This window comes from Heteronotia binoei, chromosome 15, assembly GCF_032191835.1.
Source record: "Heteronotia binoei isolate CCM8104 ecotype False Entrance Well chromosome 15, APGP_CSIRO_Hbin_v1, whole genome shotgun sequence".
NCBI lineage: Eukaryota > Metazoa > Chordata > Lepidosauria > Squamata > Gekkonidae > Heteronotia > Heteronotia binoei.
In genome coordinates, this window is record NC_083237.1 from 15,729,323 (window position 1) to 15,755,432 (window position 26,110).

General features: G+C 45.4%; 1 protein-coding gene across 1 annotated transcript in view; it reads right to left on the reverse strand.

Moving 5' to 3' along the window:
• LOC132583151 (vomeronasal type-2 receptor 26-like) overlaps nt 1-26,110 on the reverse strand; it is a 39,453-nt gene that overhangs the window by 3,435 nt on the left and 9,908 nt on the right. The window contains exons 5-8 of the mRNA XM_060254824.1: nt 16,213-16,339; nt 13,879-14,761; nt 4,648-4,687; nt 2,244-2,323 (exon numbers count right to left, since the gene is read on the reverse strand). Of these exons, the coding sequence (XP_060110807.1) occupies nt 2,244-2,323; nt 4,648-4,687; nt 13,879-14,761; nt 16,213-16,339 (1,130 nt within the window). The remainder of the gene's footprint in view (nt 1-2,243; nt 2,324-4,647; nt 4,688-13,878; nt 14,762-16,212; nt 16,340-26,110) is intronic.

A 26,110-nucleotide genomic window follows, 5' to 3' on the forward strand; every position in this document is an offset into this window, starting at 1 on the left:
CTCCCTATCTTAGGAATTTTGTTGTAGATGAAAGTGAATCATGGAGAACCATGTGTGTCAATCTGGATGCCTCGGGGAAGGTTGGCATGCAAATATGATAGACAGATGATGAAAGATGATAGGCAGATGATATGGGTGATGAAAGAAAGAAAGAAAGAAAGAAAGAAAGAAAGAAAGAAAGAAAGAAAGAAAGAAAGAAAGAAAGAAAGAAAGAAAGAAAGAAAGAAAGAAAGAAAGAAAGAAAGAAAGAAAGAAAGAAAGAAAGACAACAGAGATTAGAGGATGATGACAGATGATTGATAGATGGCAGACAGACAGAGATTAGACAGATGATGATGAAGATGATGATGATGACGGATAGATAGATAGATAGATAGATAGATAGATAGATAGATAGATAGATAGGTAGCCAGCCCTCATGTTCTAATATTTTGGGCAGAGAAAAAAAAATCTCTGTCAACTCTCTCTACTATAATTTTATAAACTTCCATCATGCCCACCTCCTTTGTTGTCTCTTTTCTAATCTGAAAATTCCCAGCCTCTTCAGCCTTTCCTGATAGGAAAGCGGCTCCAGCCCCCTAATCATCTTGGTTGCTCTCCTCTGTACTTTTTCCAGCTCTGCAATGTCCTTTTTGAGATACAGTGACCAGAAATGTATACAAGTATTCCAAATGATCTAGCTTTATACAGAGCCACTACAGTATCTGCCATTTTATTTTTGATCACTTTCCTAATAATCCCTAATATAGAGTTTGCCCTTTTCGCTGCTATAGCACACTGGTTTGATGGTTGCATTGAGCTATCCACTAAAACCCAATTATCTTTTCTGCTCTCTGTCTATACTTGAAGTTGTCTATACTAGCCTATACTTGAAGTTGGATTTTTTTTTTTGCTCCAATGTGCATGAACTATGAAAAACAACAACTGAACTTTTCTAAGTCATTTGTAGATCACTTGCAAAAGCAAGCAAGCAAACAAACAAAGCAAAAGGTCTGGCCCCTTCCCAGCCAAGCCGGCATCGCCGGCGTTTAGGCTAGGGGCCGTCTTTGCCCGCTCGAAAGGAGGGAGCGGATGAGTGACAGCCCCGGCGCATGCGAGTGCTTCTTCTGGGCGCGGCGTTGGGGCTATATAAGCCCCGACCGTGCCCAGAAGTACGCAGTTTGTTTCGTGCTCTCTGCCCGCCCTCCCCTTTTGGCAGTACAGGTTTTCACCGGTTGCCTTATTAGGGGCCAGGTAGGAATTTTTTCATCTTCACAGAATTGGCCCATGTGGAGTTGTTTTTTGCCTACCTTGTACTGCCTTGTAGTGTTAGGGTTTTTAGTATGAGTTTTGTTTGGTCGCAGGCTGGAGGATGTATTTGTCAAGTCTGTATAAAACTCTGGTCAAGTCTGTATCTAACTCTGGCTCAGGGGAAAGGTATCCTGGGTAGAGCCTACCTGTATTCCATTGCTGCTAGCTTGGACTCTCCTCTCCCCCCTCCTTTTCTTTGTTATGTAGTCATGCTTGGGAATATTTGAAAGTTTTATCTGAGCCTTCTCAGGCCTAACTCAGGGGGAGGCTGGAGCCGGTGATGCTCAAGGCCAAAGTGGGCCTAAGAACAAAATGGTAACATCAATGTGTGAATGTGCCCTGCATAGTCCCCCTCCCTAAAGAATCCCTTTGCAGTGTACCTTATATGATTGCATTCTACTGTATGATCTTTAGTCTTTCAATACTAACCTAGCTGAGAACAATAGGGCTCCTATCCTGTGGTGTTGGGAGTGGGCTGGCTGGAGAGACATGAGCCCTGCATCTGGTGGGGGGCTCAGACAATCCGATTCATAGACCCCCTCTGCAGGAACCACTTGTGGGACCTGGCCTGGGGCCCACGCACTCCCGTGGCCAAGGAGCGGGCGTGCATGTCGGTGGAGGAAGTGCACCCCGTCCTGAGCGCTTACTGGGATTTGATGGGGGTGTTTAGTGAACAAGGGGCCAACCAGCTACCCCCCCCCCACAGGAGTACGGACTGAGCCATAGAGTTGATCCCGGGGGAGAACCTGCCCAAGGCAAAACTGTACCCGATGGGGTGGGCGGAGAAAAAGGAACTCCGCAAATTCTTAGACGTAATCTTCGAGCGAGGTTTCATTAGACCGGCCATAGCCCCCCATGCCGCCCCAGTTTTGTTCAGGAAGAAGAAGGATGGCTCGCTTAGACTTTGCACGGACTTTTGCGGGATAAACGCAATTTCCATGTCCAACACCTACCCCATCCCCCTCATTCGGGACTTGCTGAGCACGGTGTCGGCGGGCAAAATCTTTACCAAACTGGACTTGAGAGGTGCGTACTTCCGGGTGTGCATCAAGGAGGGGGATGAATGGAAAACGGCATTCAATATGACCATGGGACAGTTTGAATATTTGGTTATGCCCTTTGGGTTACAGGGGACCCCGGGAGTGTTCATGAACTTTATCAATGATGTACTTAAAAAGTTTCTGTACAAGGGGGTGGTGGTGTACCTGGATGACATCATTATTTATTCACAAGATGAGCAATCACATGTGAAACTGGTGAGGGAGGTGCTCAGCACCCTGCTAGAGCACCAACTGTACGCTAAACTGTCTAAGTGCAAATTCCATCAGACAGAGCTAGATTACTTAGGGTTCCGCGTATCAGAAAAGAGGTTGGCGATGGACCCGGCCAAGGTGCAGGCGGTGTAGACAGCACCAATCCTTCCTCGGATTTGCAAATTTCTACAAAACATTCATAGAGGGGTTCGCCCAAATTGCCCTGCCCTTGACAGAGCTCCTAAAGATGAAGGGAAAAGGGCCAGAGGCTAAACGGCTGTGAGCCCGTTTAAATTGGACCCCGAAGTGCCAAGCGGCCTTTGATAAACTGAAATGCCTGTTCACAAGTGAGCCGGACCTAAGCCACCCCGACGTGCAGCGGGCCTTCGTTGTGCAATGCGACATCTCCGACGTCGCTGTTGGAGCCATTCTCATGCATAGAGACGGGGAGGGGAAATTAAGGCCCTGCGCTTACATCTCCCGGAAATTCTCAGGGGAGTAAAGAAACTGGTCGGTGTGGGGAAAGGAAGTTTTCTGTTATGTTTGCCCTAAAAACCTGGTGGTCCTGGTTAGAAGGGGCAAAAGTGCCATTTGAGATTTGGACAGACCATAAAAATCTTGAAGCCCTCACTGGGAAGAGAAAGCTGAGCAAGAAACAGGTCCGGTGGGCGGGGTTCTTTTCCAAATTTGACTTCACCCTGCGGCACATCCCAGGGAATAGACATTTTCTAGCGGACGCCTTGTCATGGCTCCCCCAACACGAAAACCAGAGGGAAGAGGTAGTAGACTCCCTGATCCCACCTTCCCAAGTAGCGGACATGGTCACCACCCGATCGCAGAAGAGGAGGGAGCTGGAAGGACTTAGCAAGGAAAGACTGGCCGTGGAGACAGAAAGGGAAGGGGAAGAACGGCCGGAGGGGGTGGAAAAAGGGAGAGACGGACTATGGTACCGGGGGGAGAAACTTTATATCCCAAAACCCTTAAGAGGGGAAGTGTTGAAGTTCTGTCACTCCAACAAAATGGCGGGGCCTTTCGGCTAGGTGAAAACCCTGCACCTAGTCAGCAGGCAGTTTTGGTGGCCATCCCTAAAGAAGGACTTGTCGGTTGGAGGTGGGGTGGCTCTGTATGTCAGAGAGGATATACGGTCCAGTAAGACTGAGGTCAGAGAATTAGATTCACTTTTAGAAATGCTTTGGGTTGAAATAGAGGGCCCAAAAGGAAATTTAACTATGGGAGTTTGTTATCACCCACCAATTCAAAAGAGAGAGAACGATTATAATATGATGGAAGACTTAAAGATAGCGGCTAAACATAAAAACTGTGTCGTAACAGGTGATTTTAACTACCCGCAAATTGATTGGGTCAATATGTTTTCTGGTCGAGAGAAAGAGATTGAGTTTCTTGATGCTCTCAATGACTGTGCTATGGAGCAGATGGTCTCAGAACCTACCAGGGGTGGGGTGATCCTGGATTTGGTCCTAAGTAATGCCCAAGACTTGGTGAGAGATGTAAAAGTGATTGCGCCGCTTGGGAGCAGTGACCATAATGTTATTGATTTCACCGTTTGTATAAATAGGGAGTTATCCAAAAAGACCGCCACAACCACGTTTAACTTTAAAAGGGGTAAATACACTGAGATGAGGAGGCATGTGAGGAGGAAACTGAAAGGAAAGGTACATACGATCAAAACCCTTGGGGAAGCTTGGACACTATTTAAAATTATAATCCTAGAAGCTCAGATAAAATACATACCACAAGTTAGGAAAGGCACAAACAGGTATAAGAAAAGGCCTGCATGGTTAACAAACAAAGTAATGGAAGCTGTAAAAGGTAAGAAGGACTCCTTTAAGCGGTGGAAAACCAGTCCAAGTGAGATTAGTAAAAGGGAACACAGGCTGTGGCAAATCAAATGCAAGACTGTGATCAGGCAGGCAAAAAGGGACTATGAGGAGCATATTGCAAAAAACATAAAGACCAACAATAAAAATTTCTTCAAATATATTAGAAGTAGGAAACCAGCCAGGGAGGCAGTGGGGCCCCTGGATGACCATGGGGTAAAAGGATTACTGAAGGAGAATAGGGAAATGGCTGAGAAGCTAAATGAATTTTTTGCCTCCGTCTTCACTGTGGAAGACGAGAACTTTTTGCCAGCCCCAGAACCACTAATTTTGGAAGGGGTGTTGAAAGACCTAAGTCAGATTGAGGTGACAAAAGAGGAGGTCCTACAACTGATAGACAAATTAAAAACTAATAAGTCACCGGGTCCGGATGGCATACATCTGAGAGTTCTGAAAGAACTCAAAGCTGAACTTGTGGATCTTCTAACAAAAATCTGTAATCTTTCATTGAAATCTGCCTCCGTTCTTGAGGACTGGAAGGTAGCAAATGTCACCTCCATCTTTAAAAAAGGTTCCAGAGGAGATCCGGGAAATTACAGGCCAGTCAGTCTGACTTCAATACCGGGAAAGTTGGTAGAAACCATTATCAAGGACAGAATGAGTAGGCACATTGATGAACACGGGTTATTGAGGAAGACTCAGCATGGGTTCTGCAAGGGAAGATCTTGCCTCACTAACCTGTTACATTTCGTTGAGGGGGTGAACAAACATGTGGACAAAGGAGACCCGATAGATGTTGTTTACCTTGACTTCCAGAAAGCTTTTGATAAAGTTCCTTATCAAAGGCTCCTTAGAAAGCTTGAGAGTCATGGAGTAAAAGGACAGGTCCTCTTGTGGATCAAAAACTGGCTGAGTAATAGGAAGCAGAGAGTGAGTATAAATGGGCAGTCTTCACAGTGGAGGACGGTAAGCAGTGGGGTGCCGCAGGGCTCGGTACTGGGTCCCATGCTCTTTAACTTGTTCATAAATGATTTAGAGTTGGGAGTGAGCAGTGAATTGGCCAAGTTTGCGGATGACGCTAAATTGTTCAGGGTGGTGAAAACCAGAGAGGATTGTGAGGAACTCCAAAGGGATCTGTTGAAACTGGGTGAGTGGGCATCAACGTGGCAGATGCGGTTCAATGTGGCCAAGTGCAAAGTAATGCACATTGGGGCCAAGAATCCCAGCTACAAATACAAGTTGATGGGGTGTGAACTGGCATAGACTGACCAAGAGAGAGATCTTGGGGTCATGGTAGATAACTCACGGAAAATGTCAAGACAGTGTGCGTTTGCAATAAAAAAGGCCAATGCCATGCTGGGAATTATTAGGAAGGGAATTGAAAACAAATCAGCCAGTATCATAATGCCCCTGTATAAATCGATGGTGTAGTCTCATTTGGAGTACTGTGTGCAGTTCTGGTTGCCGCACCTCAAAAAGGATATTATAGCATTGGAGAAAGTCCAGAGAAGGGCAACTAGAATGATTAAAGGGCTGGAGCACTTTCCCTATGAAGAAAGGTTGAAATGCTTGGGACTCTTTAGCTTGGAGAAACGTCGACTGCGGGGTGACATGATAGAGGTTTACAAGATAATGCATGGGATGGAGAAAGTAGAGAAAGAGGTACTTTTCTCCCTTTCTCACAATACAAGAACTCGTGGGCATTCGATGAAATTGCTGAGCAGACAGGTTAAAACAGATAAAAGGAAGTACTTCTTCACCCAAAGGGCGATTAAAATGTGGAATTCACTGCCACAGGAGGTGGTGGCGGCCACAAGTATAGCCACCTTCAAGAGGGGTTTAGATAAAAATATGGAGCACAGGTCCATCAGTGGCTATTAGCCACAGTGTGTGTGTATATATAAAACTTTTTGCCACTGTGTGACACAGAGTGTTGGACTGGATGGGCCATTGGCCTGATCCAACATGGCTTCTCTTATGTTCTTATGAGTATGTGGCCGGCTGCCCCATCTGCATCATGGCAAAAAAGAGGGGGGGAGGGGAACCGCCAGGGCTCCTACAGCCCTTAGAAACCACTAAGCGCCCCTTGTCGGTGGTGTCCATGGATTTTATAGTGGAGTTACCCCCCTTACAAGGGAAAACAGTAATCCTGATGGTGGTCGATACATTCTCAAAGCAAGCCCACTTCATCCCGTGCACCCAACTCCCCACGGCGAAGAAACTGGCCACCCTATTTTTTGACCACGTGGTAAAACTCCACTCATTCCCAGACAAGGTCATTAGCAACCGCAGGCCGCAGTTCATTGCCACCTTTTGGCGGAAGTTCTGTAAACTGGTGGGGATAGAACAAGGCCTAAGCACAGCCTATCACCCCCAGATAGACGGGTAGACTGAGAGGGTGAACGGGGTTCTGGAACAATACCTCAGGTGCTTCATCAACCACTGCCAGTCTGACTGGGTCGACCTCCTCCCCTTTGCAGAATACGTTTACAACAATAGTGTGCATAGTTCAACCAAAGCCTCCCCTTTTTCCACGGTATATGGCTACGAAGGCAAACCAATACCTTTGTTACCAGGAGGGGAGCCCTCCAGGGAGCCCTCTGCTTTCGAGCAGTGGTGGAAGGGACCGAGCGGGAGTTGGAAAAGCATTCCGGGAAACTTGGAGGCGGCAAAAGAGACCTATAAAAAGTACTATGATAAATCTCATGCCCCAGCCTGGGGCTTCAAGGTAGGGGATTCTGTGTTCCTGTCAACAAAAACCTGCCTCTCAACCAACCTTCCAAGAAACTAGCCTACAAGTTCCTGGGGCCGTTCAAAATCAAATGGATCATTAACCCAGTGACCGTAGAACTAGAATTGCCCAAAGCCCTTAGTAAAATACACCCTGTATTTCATTGCAGCGTGCTCCATCGGGACCCCGGCTCTTCAACTTGGCATCCTCGAACAACAGCCCCCCAACCAGTGTTAATTGGGAATCAGAGTCACCACGAGGTCCAAGAAATCCTGGACTCTAAAGTCAGAAATGGGGTTCTGGTGAAGTGGAAACATTTCCCTGTCAGCGAAAATGAATGGGTAGCAGAAAAGGATGTATTAGCTCGAGATTTGATTAAGAAATTCCACCAGACCCAACGGGCGGTGGAGGGGGCTTAGGGGGGGCAGTATGTCAAGTCTGAATAAAACTCTGGTCAAGTCTGTATCTAACTCTGGCTCAGGGGAAAGGCATCCTGGGTAAAGCCAATCTGTATTCCATTGCTGCTAGCTTGGACTCTCCTCTCCTCTCCCCTCTCCTTTTCTTTGTTATGTAGTCATGCTTTGAAATGGGAATATGTGAAAGTTTTATCTGAGCTTTCTCAGGCCTAACTCACGGGGAGGCTGGAGCCGGTGACACTCAAGGCCAAAGTGGGCCTGAGAATGAAATGGTAACATCAATGTGTGAATGTGCCCTGCAAAGTCCCCCTCCCTAAAGAATCCCTTTGAAGTGTACCTTATATGATTGCATTCTACTGTATGATCTATAGTCTTTCAATACTAACCTAGCCGAGAACAACAGTATCAATAAACTAGCTATTTTGTTTCAACAAACGACTCGTTATTGAATCTGACGACTTGACATTATTGGCCACAGTGTTTTCAGGGGAGCACCTATGGCTTAGCACCAGGTGTGCGGGTGGTCTGTATGAACCGCAGATGGGCTGTAAGGCTCAGTGCAGGGAATGCAGATCACGGAAAAGCCTAATCTGGGCGGATCTTTCCATGGGGGATTGATGCTACCCAGGTGGAGAATGGCTTGGGGCCTGGCTGCTCAGCAACAGCCCAAATACAGTGGGCTTGTGCTGGGGGCAGGGTGGCTCGCCCTCTTAGGACAAGGCGGGGTCAGGGGGTGACCCCAGGGCTTGTCCTTCTAGGCCTTATCCCTGCCAGTTATAGGTTTGACAAGTTCTTTCAATAAAGCGGCCCGGTTTTATACCCAACATACTGTGTCTGCCTCTTCATTCTGACTGGGGGGGCAAAAGAAGCTTTGAGTACATTTGGAGCCAGCAGACAACAACAACATTATTTAGTACCGCTGCAATGGAAGTGGTTTGGAGTTAGAAACTGATCAAGGGCCTTCCCTCAGGAGGCAGCCAGACCTGCATTCCTTCACCCACTTTTATGTACTTAAGTGCCATCAAGTCACAACCAAACTTATGGTAACCCGAACAAGGGGCTTTCAAGGCAAGTGAGAAGCATACTTGGTTTGATATTGTCTTCCTCTGCAGAACTCTTTGGTGGTCTTCTATCAAAGTATGTATCCTTTTTAACTTCCAAGATCTGATAAAATCCAGTTGAATCATGCTACCTTCCCTCCCAACTTTCACTCTCTTCCTTATTAACCTGGGATAACTTCTGTATGGTAACCACTGCCGAGAACGTTGCTGTTAACTTGTATGAGGGGGGAAAAAACAACAGTGGAAAGGAAAGGGGCATGACAGCTATGGTGATGGAATTTTAACTGTTCATGCTGTCTGCTACACAGGGGCCCACTTTATCACCATACCTCTGTAGAGAACTTCTGTGCCTCCCCCCCGCCCACTTTCCATTGCCTACAGCCCAATGTGGATTTGTAGGCATTCTCTAAATGGTAGTCTTACTGCCACTTAAGCCATCCATATTACCAATCAACCCCAATAATATACCAGAGAGCCTTAAAATATTGATGGAACTTGTACTCTTCTTGAGAAAGATGAAAGTATACTGTGCTTGAATAAATTTATTTTTATTCATTATTTATTCCTATGTTGGTAAAACTGTCTGGTTGCCCATACCCCATGAACCCAGGCAGCCCTGGTGCCTCTGCTAGCGAGCAAGGCTCCCCAGGAAACTGAAGACAGCTTGCAATGGCACCACCACAGCCACTGTAGGAACATGACGTAGGAATTAAAAGGGTGGGAAACCCGCCACCCACCAAGGTCCCATAGCTGATGGATCCAGGGGAGTTCTCCTCAAACCCTTCACAGAGACTTCAGAACCTTGTCCGACTTGCTCCACTACCACGTGGGACCCTTTGAGGGCAAGTTGCACAACTCCTGTCCACCCCAGAACTCATGCTGGACCAGAATGGTCAGAGATGGCAGCAGCTACGAGTCCTAGCCAGCCAGTCACCCCACCCCCAATTGGTCAGCTCTCCCATGCTTAGCTTGCATAGGCTCCCCCCACCCTCAGGGTTCCATCCAAGTGAATGGGAGGTGAGCAACTGTTGGCCGCTGCATAATGGCCACCACCAATTTTTAATTTATCATTTATTTTACAGAAGATATACCCTGACTTTCTGCCCTTGGAAGGGCCAAAAAGGTGCCTAACGAATTAAGATGTACATAACAATATGTCATCTTAAAGTTACAACAACAACAACATTAAAACAATGAAAACTGAGCTAAAATACATTTTTAAAAATGACACTGGGTCAGTTCCAGCCATGTTTCATTGTTCCGGTGTGTCAAATATGAAATCCTTCATCATTTTCATAATCCATTTTAAACATTGTGTGTCCTTATCTGAACTTTTAAGTATAGGTTTCCTAGAAAGGTGTGGTGAATTTCATGGTGAACATGTTCGGAAGATGAGCAAACTGTTTTCAACAGCTGCAATCACTTGTAAGCACAAACTCAGATCTCTCCACACAGCAGGTGAAATCTTGAAGGTTCCTTTCCCTACTACACAAGTGGACGTGACCCAGCAGCTGACTCCACACGACTGAGCATTAGTTCTCCTAAGTAGAGTCTGCTGGAGGGAGGGAAGGGAAAGCTGAAGGCAGGGATGCAGAAAAGGTAATCTGGTGATTGGGCGGGCAGGAGAGAACGAAACAGGAAAACAGGAGAGGCTATTGGGGTTTTTTTTACAAAAGGGAAAGAGGAATATGGGTGATGGGAGAAATTAGAGGCTCCCTACAAATCCTTCTGGGTTCTCGCTTGTTGTTTATATAATGGGATTAATTGATTCTGCCCAATTGGAATCAGTGACGATCCCTTCTGTGAGATATTCTAGAAATTTCATACTCATTTGGAAAAGAAACAGAACTTTCTTGGGGGCGGGGGGAAATGTATTTTCTATTGAAATCATTTAATATCCAAAACTTTGTGGTTGTTTTAAAGAAAAAGATGCCAGTGCTCACACACACACACACACACACACACATATAAAAGGTAAATGTAGTAATAATGTGCAAGCACCATGTCATTACCGACCCATGGGGTGACATCACATCATGATGTTTCCTTGGCAGACTTTTAACCGGGTCATTTACCATTGCCTTCACCAGTCATCTATACTCCCCCCACCCCTGCACGCTGGGTATACAAGGTTGCACCAAATTCCAAACACCCCCTGCAGGATTCAGAAGAGTGTTGGAAGAAAGTGCTGGCACTCAGTACCAGAGTGTTACTCTCTCTCGGCTTGACTTCGTAAACGAAGATTTAAGAAGGGTGCAGTAGTCCACGTCTGCTGCAGGCTCGCTGGTGGCTGACAAAACCAATGCGGGACAGGCAGATCTGGCCACAGTAGCAGGAGGCGCCCGTTATCATTGCAGTTGCCAATGCCGTGTTTGCCAAGTACTCCTTTCCAGGCTTCCGAGTCTTTACGTACTCTGGCATTGAAGTTGCCAAGGATGATCACCTTGTCCTCTGTAGGGGTCTTCCATACCAGAGTGTTACACACACACACAAAACCACAAACACATACAAGACCTACTGCTATCTAATATGAATACCATCTGTGAGGTATTTATCTGCATAAAGAAGTGTAATAGATAACTAGATGTCTGCCCATTGTGTTTCAGAAGCAATCATGCCCTGCACAAACTTTTGTATCAGTGCAGATTTGACTCCCTTCAACTTACGTAAAGTACATCAATCATGTTGCCTCATTGGGGCTTCTTTGTGCACATGTAGATTTGGCTCTCAATAGCTTAATCAAGGTATTTTCACTGTTTTTTCCCACCCAAGTTTGACAGCAGTTAACTTTAAACCAGCCTGTGAGATTCAAACGTCACATCTTGGACTAATCAGGTCCTCTGTCCTCAGGTAATCCTCTGTCCAGCTATGGGACTTGTCCCCATAAAAAGACCATCCCAGGTCAGTGAAAAGTGTGCCCACTACCTGAATACACTCACAACTGTGTTGCAGGCTCCCCCGTCAATTCTTTTCATTTCAACATGAAACACACAGTTGTGTGCAATGTGCCCTTTGCTGCAATTGGGATGAAGAGCCAGGTCTCTTTTGGGTCGAGCAGCAATGTTCTGGGTTCCTTTTTGGATTTAAGAAGCAATTTTATAAGTCCATCCCCACCCACCCCCCAGTCTCTCTCTCTCTCTCTTAATCTGCTCATGTATACCAGCCTTAAACTGGAAAGCAGCTTGAGACATCAATGAATGGGAGGAGCTATCCAAATAACCCTCTAAAGTTGGTATGGTTGAGAGGTTGTGATTAATCCAATGTCAGCCAGGATGCTTTTGTGACAATGGTGGTGGTGGTGGGGTGAGACTTAGATCTTCTAAATCCTAGCCTAACATTCAAACACTATGCTACAAAAGTCCTCATAGAACAATGAGGTTGTTCAAGTCCCATTGTTTCTTTGCAGAGGAAATAATTCCCTGCCCTTTGTTTGTGCTGTCTGCATTTTCCTGCCCTCTTTGGAAATAGCAGAGAGATTCTGCAGAGATATTTTTTTTGTTTCAGGATGGCCCGCTCCTCTTTGTTTGCACTGCAAGTCCCACCAGCATCCTGAAGCTGATTGCTACTTGTGTAATCCCAAGCTTTTGTTTCTGATGGGTGATGCATGCCACAGACAACCTCAGCTTTCATTCGGGGAGGGGAGGGCAGTGTAGCAAGAAGACCCCGCAATAATCAATTAATAGTTGGTTTAATGACAGATGAGGCCTGAGGCGTAATCAGGAAAACAGCTTTCTCTTTATTGAAGTACGTGCGCATGGACCTGACTCCCCTGGCTCATGCCAAAAAGCTGAGAGTCCGGTGTCATATACAGGAAAGGCACAAGTTTTTATACTATCTTAAAGTTATACATCAGCAGATATCATATGATCATAAGCATCACAAACTGGAAATGAGTCATCAGCTGGAAACATCTCAAGGCACAAACAGGACTGTTCGGGATTTTCCTTACGTGGCATGAGATACATTGCAGCATAATTTCCTGTGCAGTAAACAGCCGTTCAGAGGGCTTGCCCTCAAGCCAAGGTACAGTTTATCTCCATTCCTGCTGAAGTTATGTTGTAATTAGTTCCCTATTCTGCTAACCACAAGCATATTTCACACTTAATAAAATGTTCTCAAACGCCTGTTTCCAAACGCCCCTGTAAACAATTTCCTATTTTTCTGCCTGCCTATTGATTCTAATTCTACTTGCAATATATATATATATATATATATATATATATATATATATATATATATATATATATATATATATATATATATATATACACATACGCATTTCCAGAACCATTCTAATACCTATCTCCAACCTATCATCTGCCACAACAGGAGCTGCAGATAATTTGTCTCAGGATGTTCGAATTCCCTGTATTTCTGACCATCATCCTAAAATTTGTAGCCATTTTTAAAAGTCTAGCTTTTTTTTCATATCTCCCACACAAACCCTTCCAATGGAGTGGAGTATTGTGGGAATCTGACTATTACATAGGCTGGGATGTTACTTTTCCATTTCTTTTGGGCACTAATCTACCCCACGTGAAGCTCTAGTCCTTATTCTAAAACTAATGATCAGATTTGAGGTTTCTCGCTTTACACCATGGTTACCGAAGCAGAAAGGTGCCGAGAGTAGTGTTTAGGGAGATTCCATGAGCCAAGATGTTTCAATGACCTTTGTGGTTGCTATTGCATCTCCTTTAGCCATTCTGAATCTATTGGCCAAATTTCAGGTCCTAGTCTTTTCTGAATGATCTGTGTGCGCCTAGCTAGTCATAGCTTCCAAAGGAAAAAGAACCAGAGTGCAGTTTTCTAGGCACTTCATGGACCAGAATGTTCTTATTTTCTTCATCTTAGAGACTAAAATTTCCAACGCTATCCTGAATGTGACCACCAGTTTTGAGACTTCAAGATGCATTTATTTGGTGACTTATGTGTGCTAAAGATGTACAGATGGACTGACCACAGATAAAACCTTTGAAAGAAGAAGGGATCAAATTTATAACCCGCCCACACTGTGAGAGTGGTTTATAATTTCCTCACCTTCTTCTCCCCACAACAGACACTCTGTGAGGTAGTTGGGGCTGTGGGAGGTCTTCAAGAAGTGGCCTTGAGAGAATAGCTCCATGAGAACTGTGGTTTGCCCAAGGTCATCCAGCAGCTGCATGTAGAGGAATGGGGAATCAAACCTGGTTCTCCTAGAAAAGAGTCTGTACTCTTAACCACTACATCAAAATGATGTAGAGTTACAGTTACAACTCTAGCAATTTACATTATTGTCCTTTTGTTTTTATCAAATGATCCCTGTTATTCAGCTCAGGCCGCAGCAAAATAATGTAACATTTGGGGGCGAAGATGCAACCCAGAAGGGCAGCACTGGAGGCTAAGATGGAGAAGATCTCCACGGCCACCATAAATTTTCCCTTGGTGCTCAGGTAGGTGGGAACAAAAGAGATCCAAACGCTGCAAAAGACCAATAGACTGAAAGTGATGAATTTGGCTTCGTTAAAACTGTCAGGTAGCTTCCTGGCCAAGAAAGCCACCATAAAGCTCACAATGGCCAGGAAGCCCATGTAGCCCAGAACACAGTAAAACATGGTAACAGACCCCACATTGCATTCCAGTACAACTGCTTCAGTCTCTGTCTGCACGTCAGCATCTGGAAATGGGGGAAAAGTGGCCAGCCACACAAAACAAAGGACTGCTTGGATAAAGGAACAGGAAATCACAATTGAATTGCCCACTCCTTTCCCCACCCACTTCCTCAGGCTGCTTCCTGGTTGGGTGCTTAGAAAAGCCAGAACCACCATGGCAGTTTTTGCCAGCACGCAAGAAATGGCAACTGAGAAGACCATGCCAAAAATGACTTGTTGGAGGAGACAGGACACCAGTTGTGGTTGACCAATAAAGAGCAGAGCACAAAGGAAGCAAAGGAGGAGGCAGATCAGGAGAGAATAGGTAAGGTTCTTGTTGTTGGCTTTGACAATGGGGGTGCTGTGGTGCTTGATAAAGATTCCTAGCACGAAAAGAGTTATGAAAGAAAAGGAAAAGACAAGAGTCACCAAAGTGATCCCTAGTGACTCTTCATAAGACAAAAAAGTGATGTATTTGGGAATGCATTGGTTTTGTCCGACATTTGGATAATGATCTTGTCTGCATTGGGTACAGTCATCCAAGTCTGAAAAACAAAGAGAGAGGATCGAGAGAAGGAGGGACAGCTTCAGTGTTCTCCAAATCCCATATCTGTTCCCATATCTCAGACTTCAAGAGGATCCTTTGGTGGGTCTCACAGCATCTGTATTTCACTCCACAACTTATTCCGGCCAACTACCATTGCTCTGCCTCCCATCTGTTCTTTCAGTACAGATTTGGGAGGTGGAGCCATGGTGGCAATACAATGTGTATGCTCTGAGGCATGGGCGCTGGGCTGCAGCGCTTGTCTCGCTGGAGGCAACGGGGGTGGTGTCTTGCCTGGAGTGCTGGTGGTGGTAGATGCCATGCTAGTGCTGCCGCATGTCAAATATAAAGTAACATGACCAATAGAGAGATTTTAAACTATGAAAGAACAACTGGTCAAAGATCATGAGGTAAAGTAGAGTTGTAATTGTCTACCAGTGTCCTACCACACCAAAGCTACAGTATGGGGGTAGGGGCCTTGCTTATGGAAAGCTATCAAGACTTCTGATGCTGGCAATATTCTCCTAGGACCCCATTTCTAAGGGGAGAAAGTTCTGTGCATGGTGTTTCATTAGCATCTACCACCACCTTCTGACTTCCTCCAGAGATGCAGTGTCACTTAGTACACAGAGCACTGGAGTAAGGTTTCCAAGACCCATTCTGTCAGGGAAGCTCGCTAGCTGACCTTAAGGTCTTTCTCCTCGTCTAACCGAGACACAGGTTTGTTGTGAGCATGAAATAGAGGGGAGAATGATGTTGATTGGATTATTGGGGAGATTAGTGGGGTATACATAGTTCAGTCAATAGTGCAAATATTGTCTATGCTTACTTGTACTAAGCAACAACAAAATTGCAAAAATTCCCCATCTTCTAAGATCCTTGCATGAGTGCTTTTGTCATTATCCATGGTAAAAGACTTCCTTTCCTCTCTTCGGTCTCTTCCAAGTTACCGTGGACATTGGGGAGGGGCGGCGGCATTGATGTTCAGTTCAAGCCATATTTTGGAAAGTATATGTGGCACTACAAAACACAGATTTCTTTTTGTGTTATCACCAGCAGTCAATAACACCATCAGTGTATACTGCCAATTAGCATTTGTCCCCCTTAGTGATATCACAATAGCTCAAGGCATAGAAAAGAAAATCATGCTATATTTATTTTATAGTAACTAATTAATTTATATATTTCAATTATAACCTGGCTTTCTCTCCAATGGGCACCCAAAGCAACTAACATTAATTTCCTCTATTCCATTTTATTCCCAGGTAAAGCACTGTGGGTTTGAAATGTGTGACTAGCTCATGGTCACCCAACAAGCTGTCATAGGAGAGTGGGATTTGGACCAGATTATTTCAAATCCTACTTACAAGACTCAAAACACCATGTTAATGAGATCCCTCCTATGCTTCGAAAGGTGTAACTTTGCTCAGGATTGGACTACAAATGCCTTACCCTTCTGATTAGAAATCTTCCCTTCTGGACATGGTTTACAATCATAGCAGCAAAATGGCTCCCCCTTCTTCATTTGCTTCATCGAACCAGGATGGCAACTTTCACTGCAGACAGAAAGGGGCTGTGTCTAATGCATAAGTGAGACAGAAAAAAAAACTTACTGTAAATAGCAGATGTAAAATAACATTTTCTTTGTTCCTCCAAATTATTAAAGGTCAATACCCCTCTGGAGTGTTTGTGTGTGTGTTTGCTTCATTCATCACCAAATTCCTTATGTTCCCCTCTGAATGTTGGAATTTCCCCAGCTATTGGTCATTTGCCTTCTTATTTATCAACTCTCCATATTCCAAAATAATAATAACAGCCTAGCCACCGCGTTTTGCACCAGCTGCAGCTTCCGGGTTCGGCACAGAGGCGGCCCCGTGTAGAGGGCATTACAGTAATCCAACCTTGAGGTGACCATTGCATGGATCACTGTTGCTGGGTCCCGACGCTCTAGGAAGGGGGCCAACTGCCATGCCCGCTTCAGATGAAAAGACGCTGACTTGGTAGTGGCTGCTGTCTGGGCCTCCATTGATAATGAAGGCTCCAGTAGAACTCCCAAGCTCCTGCGTAGAGAATTTAGCCTTGCCAGATGCAATACAATCCCATCAGCAGTTACCGATGGTAGATGTAAAAAAATCCCTCTTTCATTAAGATTTTGTATATATAATTTAAAACAAGTTGACTCATTGTCCCATATTCTTTATTGTCCCCTAGACGATACTATAAGCCTTAGTTTTCTTGGTCTAATTTTGTTCAATATGACAGGCTGCTCAGATGCTGTAAAGGTTTGCTGTCTTCTGAATTATTTGTCATCTGAAATAACTGAAAAGGTTGCTTCATTCTTGAGTCTGGTAATCAAGGATCGACTGTTCAATGTATAGCTGCGTATGACTGCTTTTGTTATTTCTGTAGCTGTTTGTTTGTTTGTTTATAATCTGATATATGCCAATAAAGGCTTTTGAGATTGATTGAAATTTCTTATGTTCAATTACTTCAGCTGGGCTGTTATACTTTATGGAAATGATGAAGGATTACATTCCCAATCTTTGACATGGTCCCAGCTTGGGTGAGCAGGATTGCCAGCTCTTGTCCTAGAGAACAGAAGGGGTGGTACTTAGGGAGGGCAAAGTGAGAGAGAGGACTTGGGGTGCATAATGTTTTAGATCTTTGGGCGCATGGTGCTAAAGATGTGCCCTCAGAAGCTGCCATTTTCTCCAAGAGAACCAATCCCTGTAAATTGGTGATTAGTTGTAATCTCAGGAGAACGCTAGGCCTAATCTTGAAGTTGACTAACCCAATTTAAAGAGTTGACATTTTGAACTCTTGTTCTGTTTGAAGAAAGTGCACATGGGAAAGTATTAAGCCGGAGAGACATTTCAATCATTCTTTTGTTCAACACACAACTTGTTTCCTTAATATGACACTCATGGTGAAAGAAAGAAAGAAAGAAAGAAAGAAAGAAAGAAAGAAAGAAAGAAAGAAAGAAAGAAAGAAAGAAAGAAAGAAAGAAAGAAAGAAAGAAAGAAAGAAAGAAAGAAAGAAAGAAAGACTTTTGGGTTGACTGAAGCTAGTTTTTTTTCTCTATCTCACTCAGGTTTTAAGTGATAGCTTTCCCAGATTACCTTGTTAAACCAGCTGTTCCATGTGATCCTCTCTTCATTAATGGTAAGCATTTGGTCTGAAGGAGCTTCTGGATGAATCTCTCCAATTTTCACTTTGAAAAAAGATCCATTTGGGAAAACAAGCCAATTGATAATATCATACCCTGTTGTGACTTCTCCACTGGCATCAAATGAAATTGTCTCCCCAGCACTGTTATTAAATGAGATGCTTTTCAGATAGTGATGAAGCTAGATTAAAAAGAGAAACACAAATGAGGATCAGCTGTTAGTTGAATGCAGCTTTTTAAAAGGAGACTATAAAATGCCTTATATCTGTGCATGACAGTTTTTTGATTTTCCATTTTATTTTTGGATATATAATTTTATTATCCTTATTGGACACATCCAGATTTTCTTCTGTTCTTTTTTGTATTTCATGCTTTGAAGAGGAAAGGCCTTTCCCAGCTGTAGCTTCTTGTTGCCACCAGAATGGGAGGAAATTGGCAGGAATTCTTCCCTCAACATTGGGTTTTTTCCCACTTAAGAGCAAAGATGTTTGGTTTAGAGGGGCACTTGCCAATTAGATGAGATACTATGAAAGAATAATACTGACTAATAATTTTAGAGAAATGCCTTACATCTCAGCATTTACATCAAAGTTGACAACAATTGGGTCTGCACAAGCTCAGAAGCTACAAAGCAGCACAACTCATTTGCTAGTAACAGAAAGAGCAGATCTTCCTCATGGGACAGGAAAAGATAGATGACTCCAAGGAGTGGACAATGCAATCTCACCACTCTTAGCTAATCTTAACTCTCTTAGCTACCTTTCCTCTTTACTAGAAGCTATTGCACGCTACAACTCTGTCTCAATGCAGCCAAGACCATGTGATAGTGAACCAAGGGGAGAAACTCTAAGACATTGGATCATTTCTTAAACTTGCAACTCCAAGAGTTATGGAGGGCAGATAGCTGTTCCCATTTGGATAGGATAGGATGGAGGATTGGAGAGGTTGGGGTTTTGGAAGTGTTATCACTTCAGTCGCGAAAAGGTTAAACTGAAGGTACTGTATATTAATCTTAGTTAGTTTAGAAGCAATCAGATGTTGAGTTCCATCTTGGAACGTTTAGGATGTCCCCCAAGGTTCCTCAGCATGATCATCCAGTTACATGAAGACCAGCAAGGCCAAGTCAGACACTGCAACGACCTCTCGGAGCCCTTCCCAATAGGCAGAGGTGTAAAGCAAGGCTGCGTTCTCGCGCCAACTCTCTTTACGATCTTCCTTAGCATGATGCTTCAAAGAGCCGCAGTAGATCTAGATGATGACGATGGTGTCTACATCCGCTATCGCACTGATGGCAGCCTGTTCAACATGAGGCGACAAAAGGCTCAGTCCAAGACAATGGAAAAACTTATCCGAGAGCTACTGTTTGCTGATGATGCTGCACTCATCTCCCACTCGGTATCAGCTCTGCAGCATATGACGTCCTGCTTTGCAGAGGCTGCCAAGCTATTCAGCCTAGAAGTTAGTCTGAAGAAGACAGAAGTTCTCCACCAGCCTGCACCCCAGGAAGATTATCACCCTCCCTGCATCACTGTGGGTGAATCAGTTCTGAAGACAGATCAGCAGTTCAGCTACCTGGAGTGCATCATCTCCTCAGATGCCAAGATCGACAAGGAGATTGACAACAGGCTGGCAAAGGCAAACCGTGCATTTGGCCGACTGCACAAAAGAGTGTGGCGCAACAAGCATCTGAAAAAAGGCACAAAGATAAATGTTTACAAAGTGGTTGTGATGACAACCCTCATCTACGGCTCCGAATCGTGGGTTTTATACTGTCATCACCTGCGACTCCTTGAGCGCTTTCATCAGCACTGCCTTCGCACCATCCTCAACATCCACTGGAGTGACTTTGTGACCAACACTGAAGTCCTCAAGAGGGCGGAGGTTACAAGCATCGAGGCACTGCTGTTGAAGACGCAGCTGCGCTGGGCAGGGCATATTTCTAGGATGGAAAACCACCGCCTTCCCAAGATTGCTGTGTATGGCGAACGTTCCACCGGCCACCGAAATAGAGGGCACCAAAGAAGAGGACTCCTTGAAGAAATCCCTTGGCACCTGTCGCATCAACCATCACCAGTGGTCTGACCTAGCCTCAGATCGCAAATCATGGAGTCATACCATCCACCAGGCTGTCTCTTCCTTTGAGAACGCATGCATAGCTGGTCTTGAGGACAAAAGGAGATTGAGGAAAAATTGCACTGCTACAGCACCAACCCCAAATCAGACTTTTCCCTGCAGCCAATGTGGCTGGATCTGCCTGTCCTGCATTGGCCTTGTCAGCCACCAGCGAGTTTGCAGCAGACGTGGACTACTGCACCCTTCTTAAATCTTCGTTCGCGAAGTCAAGCTGAGAGAGATGATGAGTAGAGTAGACTCCACAGTGGAAACCAATCAAAATGCTGAAGAAATTTCTTTTGTTGATATGGCCAGATGGCTACCTTCCAGGACTGCCAAGCAACAGGAAGGGCAACAAGAGACACCACGATCAAAAGGGGAGGCAGGTGATGATAGGCTAGAGAATACAGAGACTACTGTGAGACAGTCACAAAAAGCAATTAAGGGGTACCACCTCATAAGTTTTCCTTTTATGTAAATATGCAACCCAAGAGTGAACCCTCTAGCTGGAAATAAATGTCTTTAACTTTTGCATGTTGTCAAGCACACCACAGATTATATCAGCATCAAGAAGAATGCATGTTGAACACCTGGACATTAAACAGCATTCCTCAATGGAGGTTTATCTGAAAAGATCTACATGGAATGACCATTTAGTTTTCAAGAAAATGGAAAAAAGAATCTCAAATGCAAATTTTAAAAGAAGCATTTATGGACCTGATGAAACTGTCAGAACATGGAATGGAAAATTAACTGTGGTGCTACAAAGTCAAAACTTTTGATATGGAAAGGCAGAGACCTGCCTCTTTACAAGACTGAAAGAAAGACGGTATCAACATAGACTGGCATGCTTGGATTATTTGACATTGTGCTGTCAAAGCAAAGAGGACACACAAGAAATTGCTAAGAACCTGAACAATGAGAGGCAATAGGCAAGCTTCTCGATTTGAGTACCGCGTCTAGACCTGACATTTCTGCGGCTATTGGAATCTTGTGCAGAAAAGCTGATTCATCAAATTACTATGATTGGAATGCCGATGAGGTTGGCTACAAGCCTCATAAGAACAGCAGACCTGAAACTAAGGATCTCAGCTTGTGACATTCACAAGATTGGCTGGATACATGGACTGGAGTGAAGACAAAATTGACTACAACTCAGCCAATGGCTACATGTGTTTTTATGGAAACAGCCTCATCTGTAGCCAAAAGCAAGCACAATTTGTCAAGTCAGCTACTGAGGCTGAATACATATCTTCTTCAAATGCATGAAGTAAACTTGAGTAGATCTTCTGTCTGATGAAAGACTTTGGTGTGGATGAGCTCTCTGAACCAAAGCTAGAGCTGTCCCAGGATCTCTCAATTGCACAAGAGAACTATAGAGCTAAGATTCTCCATTGGCTGAGGGTCCTCCTCTTCTGGGAAGAAGGAGGGGGAAGTGGGAAAAAGTGAGGTGAGGTTGCTTTTCTTGGTTGCCTCAATAGCAGGGGAGAAATACAAAAAACAACTTTAAGACCAACAGTTTTATTGCCCTCTTAATCAACAAACTGCTTGTATTTCAGCTCACAATACCTCATCCCCTCATCTGATGAAGCGTGCTTAAGAGAGCACACAAAAGCTTACGTTCTGAATAAAAATTGGTTGGTCTTAAAGGTGCCACTTGACTCCTGATTTGTTCTACTGCTTCAGAGCAACATGGCTGCCCACTTAGTTTTATTCAATGTAAAAGCTTTTTGCCTTGCTATTCGGCATGTGAGTGTGTGAGTGTCTTTGTGTGTTTATTTATTAAACCCATTTTGCCAGGGCTTTCTTGGGTGAAACTATGTTTCCTCCCCCTTTTCACGTATTCATGTCCTCATGACCCAATCTTTCTCAGTAGGAAAGCAATGTGAACTATTTAGACAAGGAGTAATGGCAAAAGATGAGATGGCTGGACAGCGATACTGATGCAACAAACATGAATTTGAGCAGACTTTGGAGGATGGTGGAAGACAGGAGGGCCTGATGTGACTTTGTCCATGGAGTCCCAAAGAGTTGGACTTGACTGTGCGACTGAACAACAACAAAATGGCAAACTATTTAGATGAGGAATAACAACAAGAATTAGGCTGCCGGTGTACGTCCAACACATAACCTTTGCAGACTGGGGATTCTGAACCTAGGTTTCCCAGATAGTAGGCTGATACTGACCACTATACATTACTGTCTCTCTATTCTTGCACTGCCTCATAGGAGTTGCAGTTGTTTTTCTGGGGAAGAATATGTCTCGGCTTGACTTTGCGAACGAAGATTTAAGAAGGGTGCAGTAGTCCACGTCTGCTGCAGGCTCGCTGGTGGCTGACAAGACCAATGCAGGGATAGGCAGATCTGGCCACAGTGGCTGCAGGGAAAAGTCTGATTTGGGGTTGGTGCTGTAGCAGTGCGATTCTTCCTCAATCTTCTTTTGTCCTCAAGACCAGCTATGCGTGCGTTCTCAAAGGAAGAGACAGCTTGGTGGATGGTGTGCCTCCATGCTTTGTGATCTGAGGCTAGGTCAGACCACTGGTGATGGTTGATGCGACAGGTGCCAAGGGATTTCTTCAAGGAGTCCTTGTACCTCTTCTTTGGTGCCCCTCTATTTCGATGGCCGGTGGAAAGTTCGCCATACAGAGCAATCTTGGGCAGGCGGTGGTTTTCCATCCTAGAAATATGCCCTGCCCAGCGCAGATGCGTCTTCAACAGCAGTGCTTCGATGCTTGTAACCTCCGCCCACTTGAGGACTTCAGTGTTGGTCACAAAGTCACTCCAGTGGATGTTGAGGATGGTGCGAAAGCAGCGCTGATGAAAGTGCTCAAGGAGTCGCAGGTGATGACGGTATAAAACCCACGATTCGGAGCCGTAGATGAGGGTTGTCATCACAACCGCTTTGTAAACATTGATCTTTGTGCCTGTTTTCAGATGCTTGTTGCTCCACACTCTTTTGTGCAGTCGGCCAAATGCACGGTTTGCCTTTGCCAGCCTGTTGTCAATCTCCTTGTCGATCTTGGCATCTGAGGAGATGATGCACCCCAGGTAGCTGAACTGCTGGACTGTCTTCAGTACTGATTCACCCATAGTGATGCAGGGAGGGTGATAATCTTCCTGGGGTGCAGGCTGGTGGAGAACTTCTGTCTTCTTCAGACTAACTTCTAGGCCGAATAGCTTGGCAGCCTCTGCAAAGCAAGACGTCATATGCTGCAGAGCTGATACCGAGTGGGAGACGAGTGCAGCATCATCAGCAAATAGTAGCTCTCGGATGAGTTTTTCCATTGTCTTGGAGTGAGCCTTTAGTCGCCTCAGGTTGAACAGGCTGCCATCGGTGCGATAGCGGATGTAGATACCATCGTCATCATTTAGATCTACTGCGACTCTTTGAAGCATCATGCTAAAGAAGATCGTAAAGAGAGTTGGTGCGAGAACGCAGCCTTGCTTTACACCTGTGCCTATTGGGAAGGGCTCCAAGAGGTCGTTGCAGTGTCTTACTTGGCCTCGCTGGTCTTCATGTAGCTGGATGATCATGCTGAGGAACCTTGGGGGACATCCTAAACGTTCCAAGATTTGCCACAGGCCTTTCCTGCTAATGGTATCGAAAGCTTTGGTAAGGTCGACAAAAGTCACATATAGACCCTTGTTCTGTTCCCTGCATTTCTCTTGGAGCTGCCTGAGAACAAATACCATGTCGGTGGTGCTCCTGTTAGCTCTGAAGCCGCACTGGCTCTCTGGGAGGAGTTCTTCTGCAATGGTGGGCACCAGTCTGTTCAGGAGTATTCTGGCAAGGATTTTGCCTGCGATGGAGAGCAGGGTTATCCCCCGGTAGTTGGAGCAGTCTGACTTTTCTCCTTTGTTCTTGTGTAGAGTGATTATGATTGCATCGCGAAAGTCCTGTGATAGTTTGCCTTGTTCCCAGCAGGTGACAAGTACTTTGTGAAGTGCGCTATGTAGTACTGTGCCCCCATGCTTCCAGATCTCTGGTGGGATTCCATCAACTCCCACTGCCTTGCCACTTTTCAGTTGCTTGATGGCTTTAACAGTCTCTTCTAGGGTGGGGATCTCATCCAACTCTGTTTTTACTGGTTGAAGTGGGGTGAGGTGGATTGCTGAATCTTGAACTTCGCGGTTGGCACTGAAGAGAGCCTGAAAATACTCCGACCACCGGTTCAGTATGGATGCCTTGTCTGTGAGGAGCACTTGGCCGTCTGCACTACGCAAGGGACTCTGAGCCTGATATGATGGGCCATATACTGCCTTCAGGGCTTCGTAGAACCCTCTTAAATCACCAGTGTCTGCACACAGCTGGGTTCTCTCTGCAAGCTTGGTCCACCACCTATTCTGAATGTCTCGAAGCTTGCGCTGGAGGTTGCTACATGCAGCGCGAAAGATTGCTTTTTTCCCGGGACAGGAGGGCTGAGCAAGATGTGCTTGGTAGGCAGATCTCTTTTTCGCTAGTAATTCTTGGATCTCTTGATTGTTTTCGTCAAACCAGTCCTTGTTTTTCCTTGTGGAGAACCCAAGGACTTCTTCAGAGATGAACAGGATGGTAGTTTTTAGGTGTTCCCAGAGTGCTTCTGGAGAAGGGTCTGTGGGGCAACTGGGGTCCTCAATTCTTGACTGGAGTTTTGCCTGGAAGGCAGCTTTAACTTCAGCTGACTGAAGGCTGCCAACCTGAAGCTTCCTCTGAGGGATACTTCCTCTCCTGGGTGTGGGTTTAAAGTGAAGACGGAGATTGCAGCGTACAAGACGATGATCCGTATGACATTCCGCACTGGGCATTACTCAGGTGTGTAAGACATCTCGAAGGTCTCTCTGGCGCACCAGAATGTAGTCGATAAGGTGCCAGTGCTTGGACCGTGGGTGCATCCAGGTTGTCTTCAGGCTGTTCTTCTGCTGAAAGATAGTGTTGGTGATGGTGAGCTGGTGCTCCGTGCAGAATTCTAGCAGGAGGCGCCCGTTATCATTGCAGTTGCCAATGCCGTGTTTGCCAAGTACTCCTTTCCAGGCTTCTGAGTCTTTACCTACTCTGGCATTGAAGTCGCCAAGGATGATCACCTTATCTTCTGTAGGGGTCTTCCGTACGAGTTGCGTAGATCAGCAAAGAACTTGTTCTTTTCTGCAGGATCTGCTTGAAGGGTTGGGGCATACACACTGAAAAGTGTTGCATGCTGCTTGTTTTGAAGTGGGAGGCACATGGACATGATGCGATCTGAGTGACCTGTTGGCAGGTTTTCGAGTTTGGAGGCAATGGAGTTCCTGACCATGAAGCCAACGCCAGAAAGGCGGCTCTCAGCCTTTGACTTACCCGACCAGTAGAGGATATAGCCAGCACCATGTTCTTGAAGACTACCTTCCTCAGGGAAACGGACCTCACTGAGAGCTGCTATGTCAATATTCAACCTGAGAAGTTCGTGGGCAACTAGAGCAGAGCGTCGTTCAGGGCGACCACTGTCTACTGTGTCAAGCATGGTTCTGATGTTCCAACACGCAAGCTTAAGTCTTTGCACACTTTGTGAGGCAGGTGCATGCCTTTTCTTTGTTGTTATTTTTTGACCGCAAGTAAGGATGCCCGTTGACCACGGCTAGCCAACTGGGGTGGGGGAGACGAGCTTTGTTTAGGCCACCTTTTCTATGCCCCTCTCCATGTGGAGCAAGCAGTGCTGTCCCTAGATAAGGCTGCTTGGTCGTTCAGGGTGCTGCCAAAAGATGCTTTCGTCTCCGGGTCAGCATCAGGCGACCAATACCCTGAACCGCCTACATGCAGGATCGGGACTGCGGCTTCCAGTGGCACCTTCCACCTGCCATTTCGCCCCTTGCCCATTGCTGCAGGACTTGGTGTGTTGTGGGTTGTGGATGTGCATATGCCCTTCAGGCCTGTGCAGAGGAATTTTTAGGTGAAGCACAGTGTGTGCGGTACTGGCTCCACCCTTTCACCTTGGGGTCATCTGCCATGGCGCAGTAAGCCGGGACGCCGGCAGCGAGTCCTCCAGGTGGTAGGTGTTACATTAACAAGCTCTATCTGCCCGGGTTTGATGTTAGAGTTTTCCTTCTCTTGGCTGGCGAGGT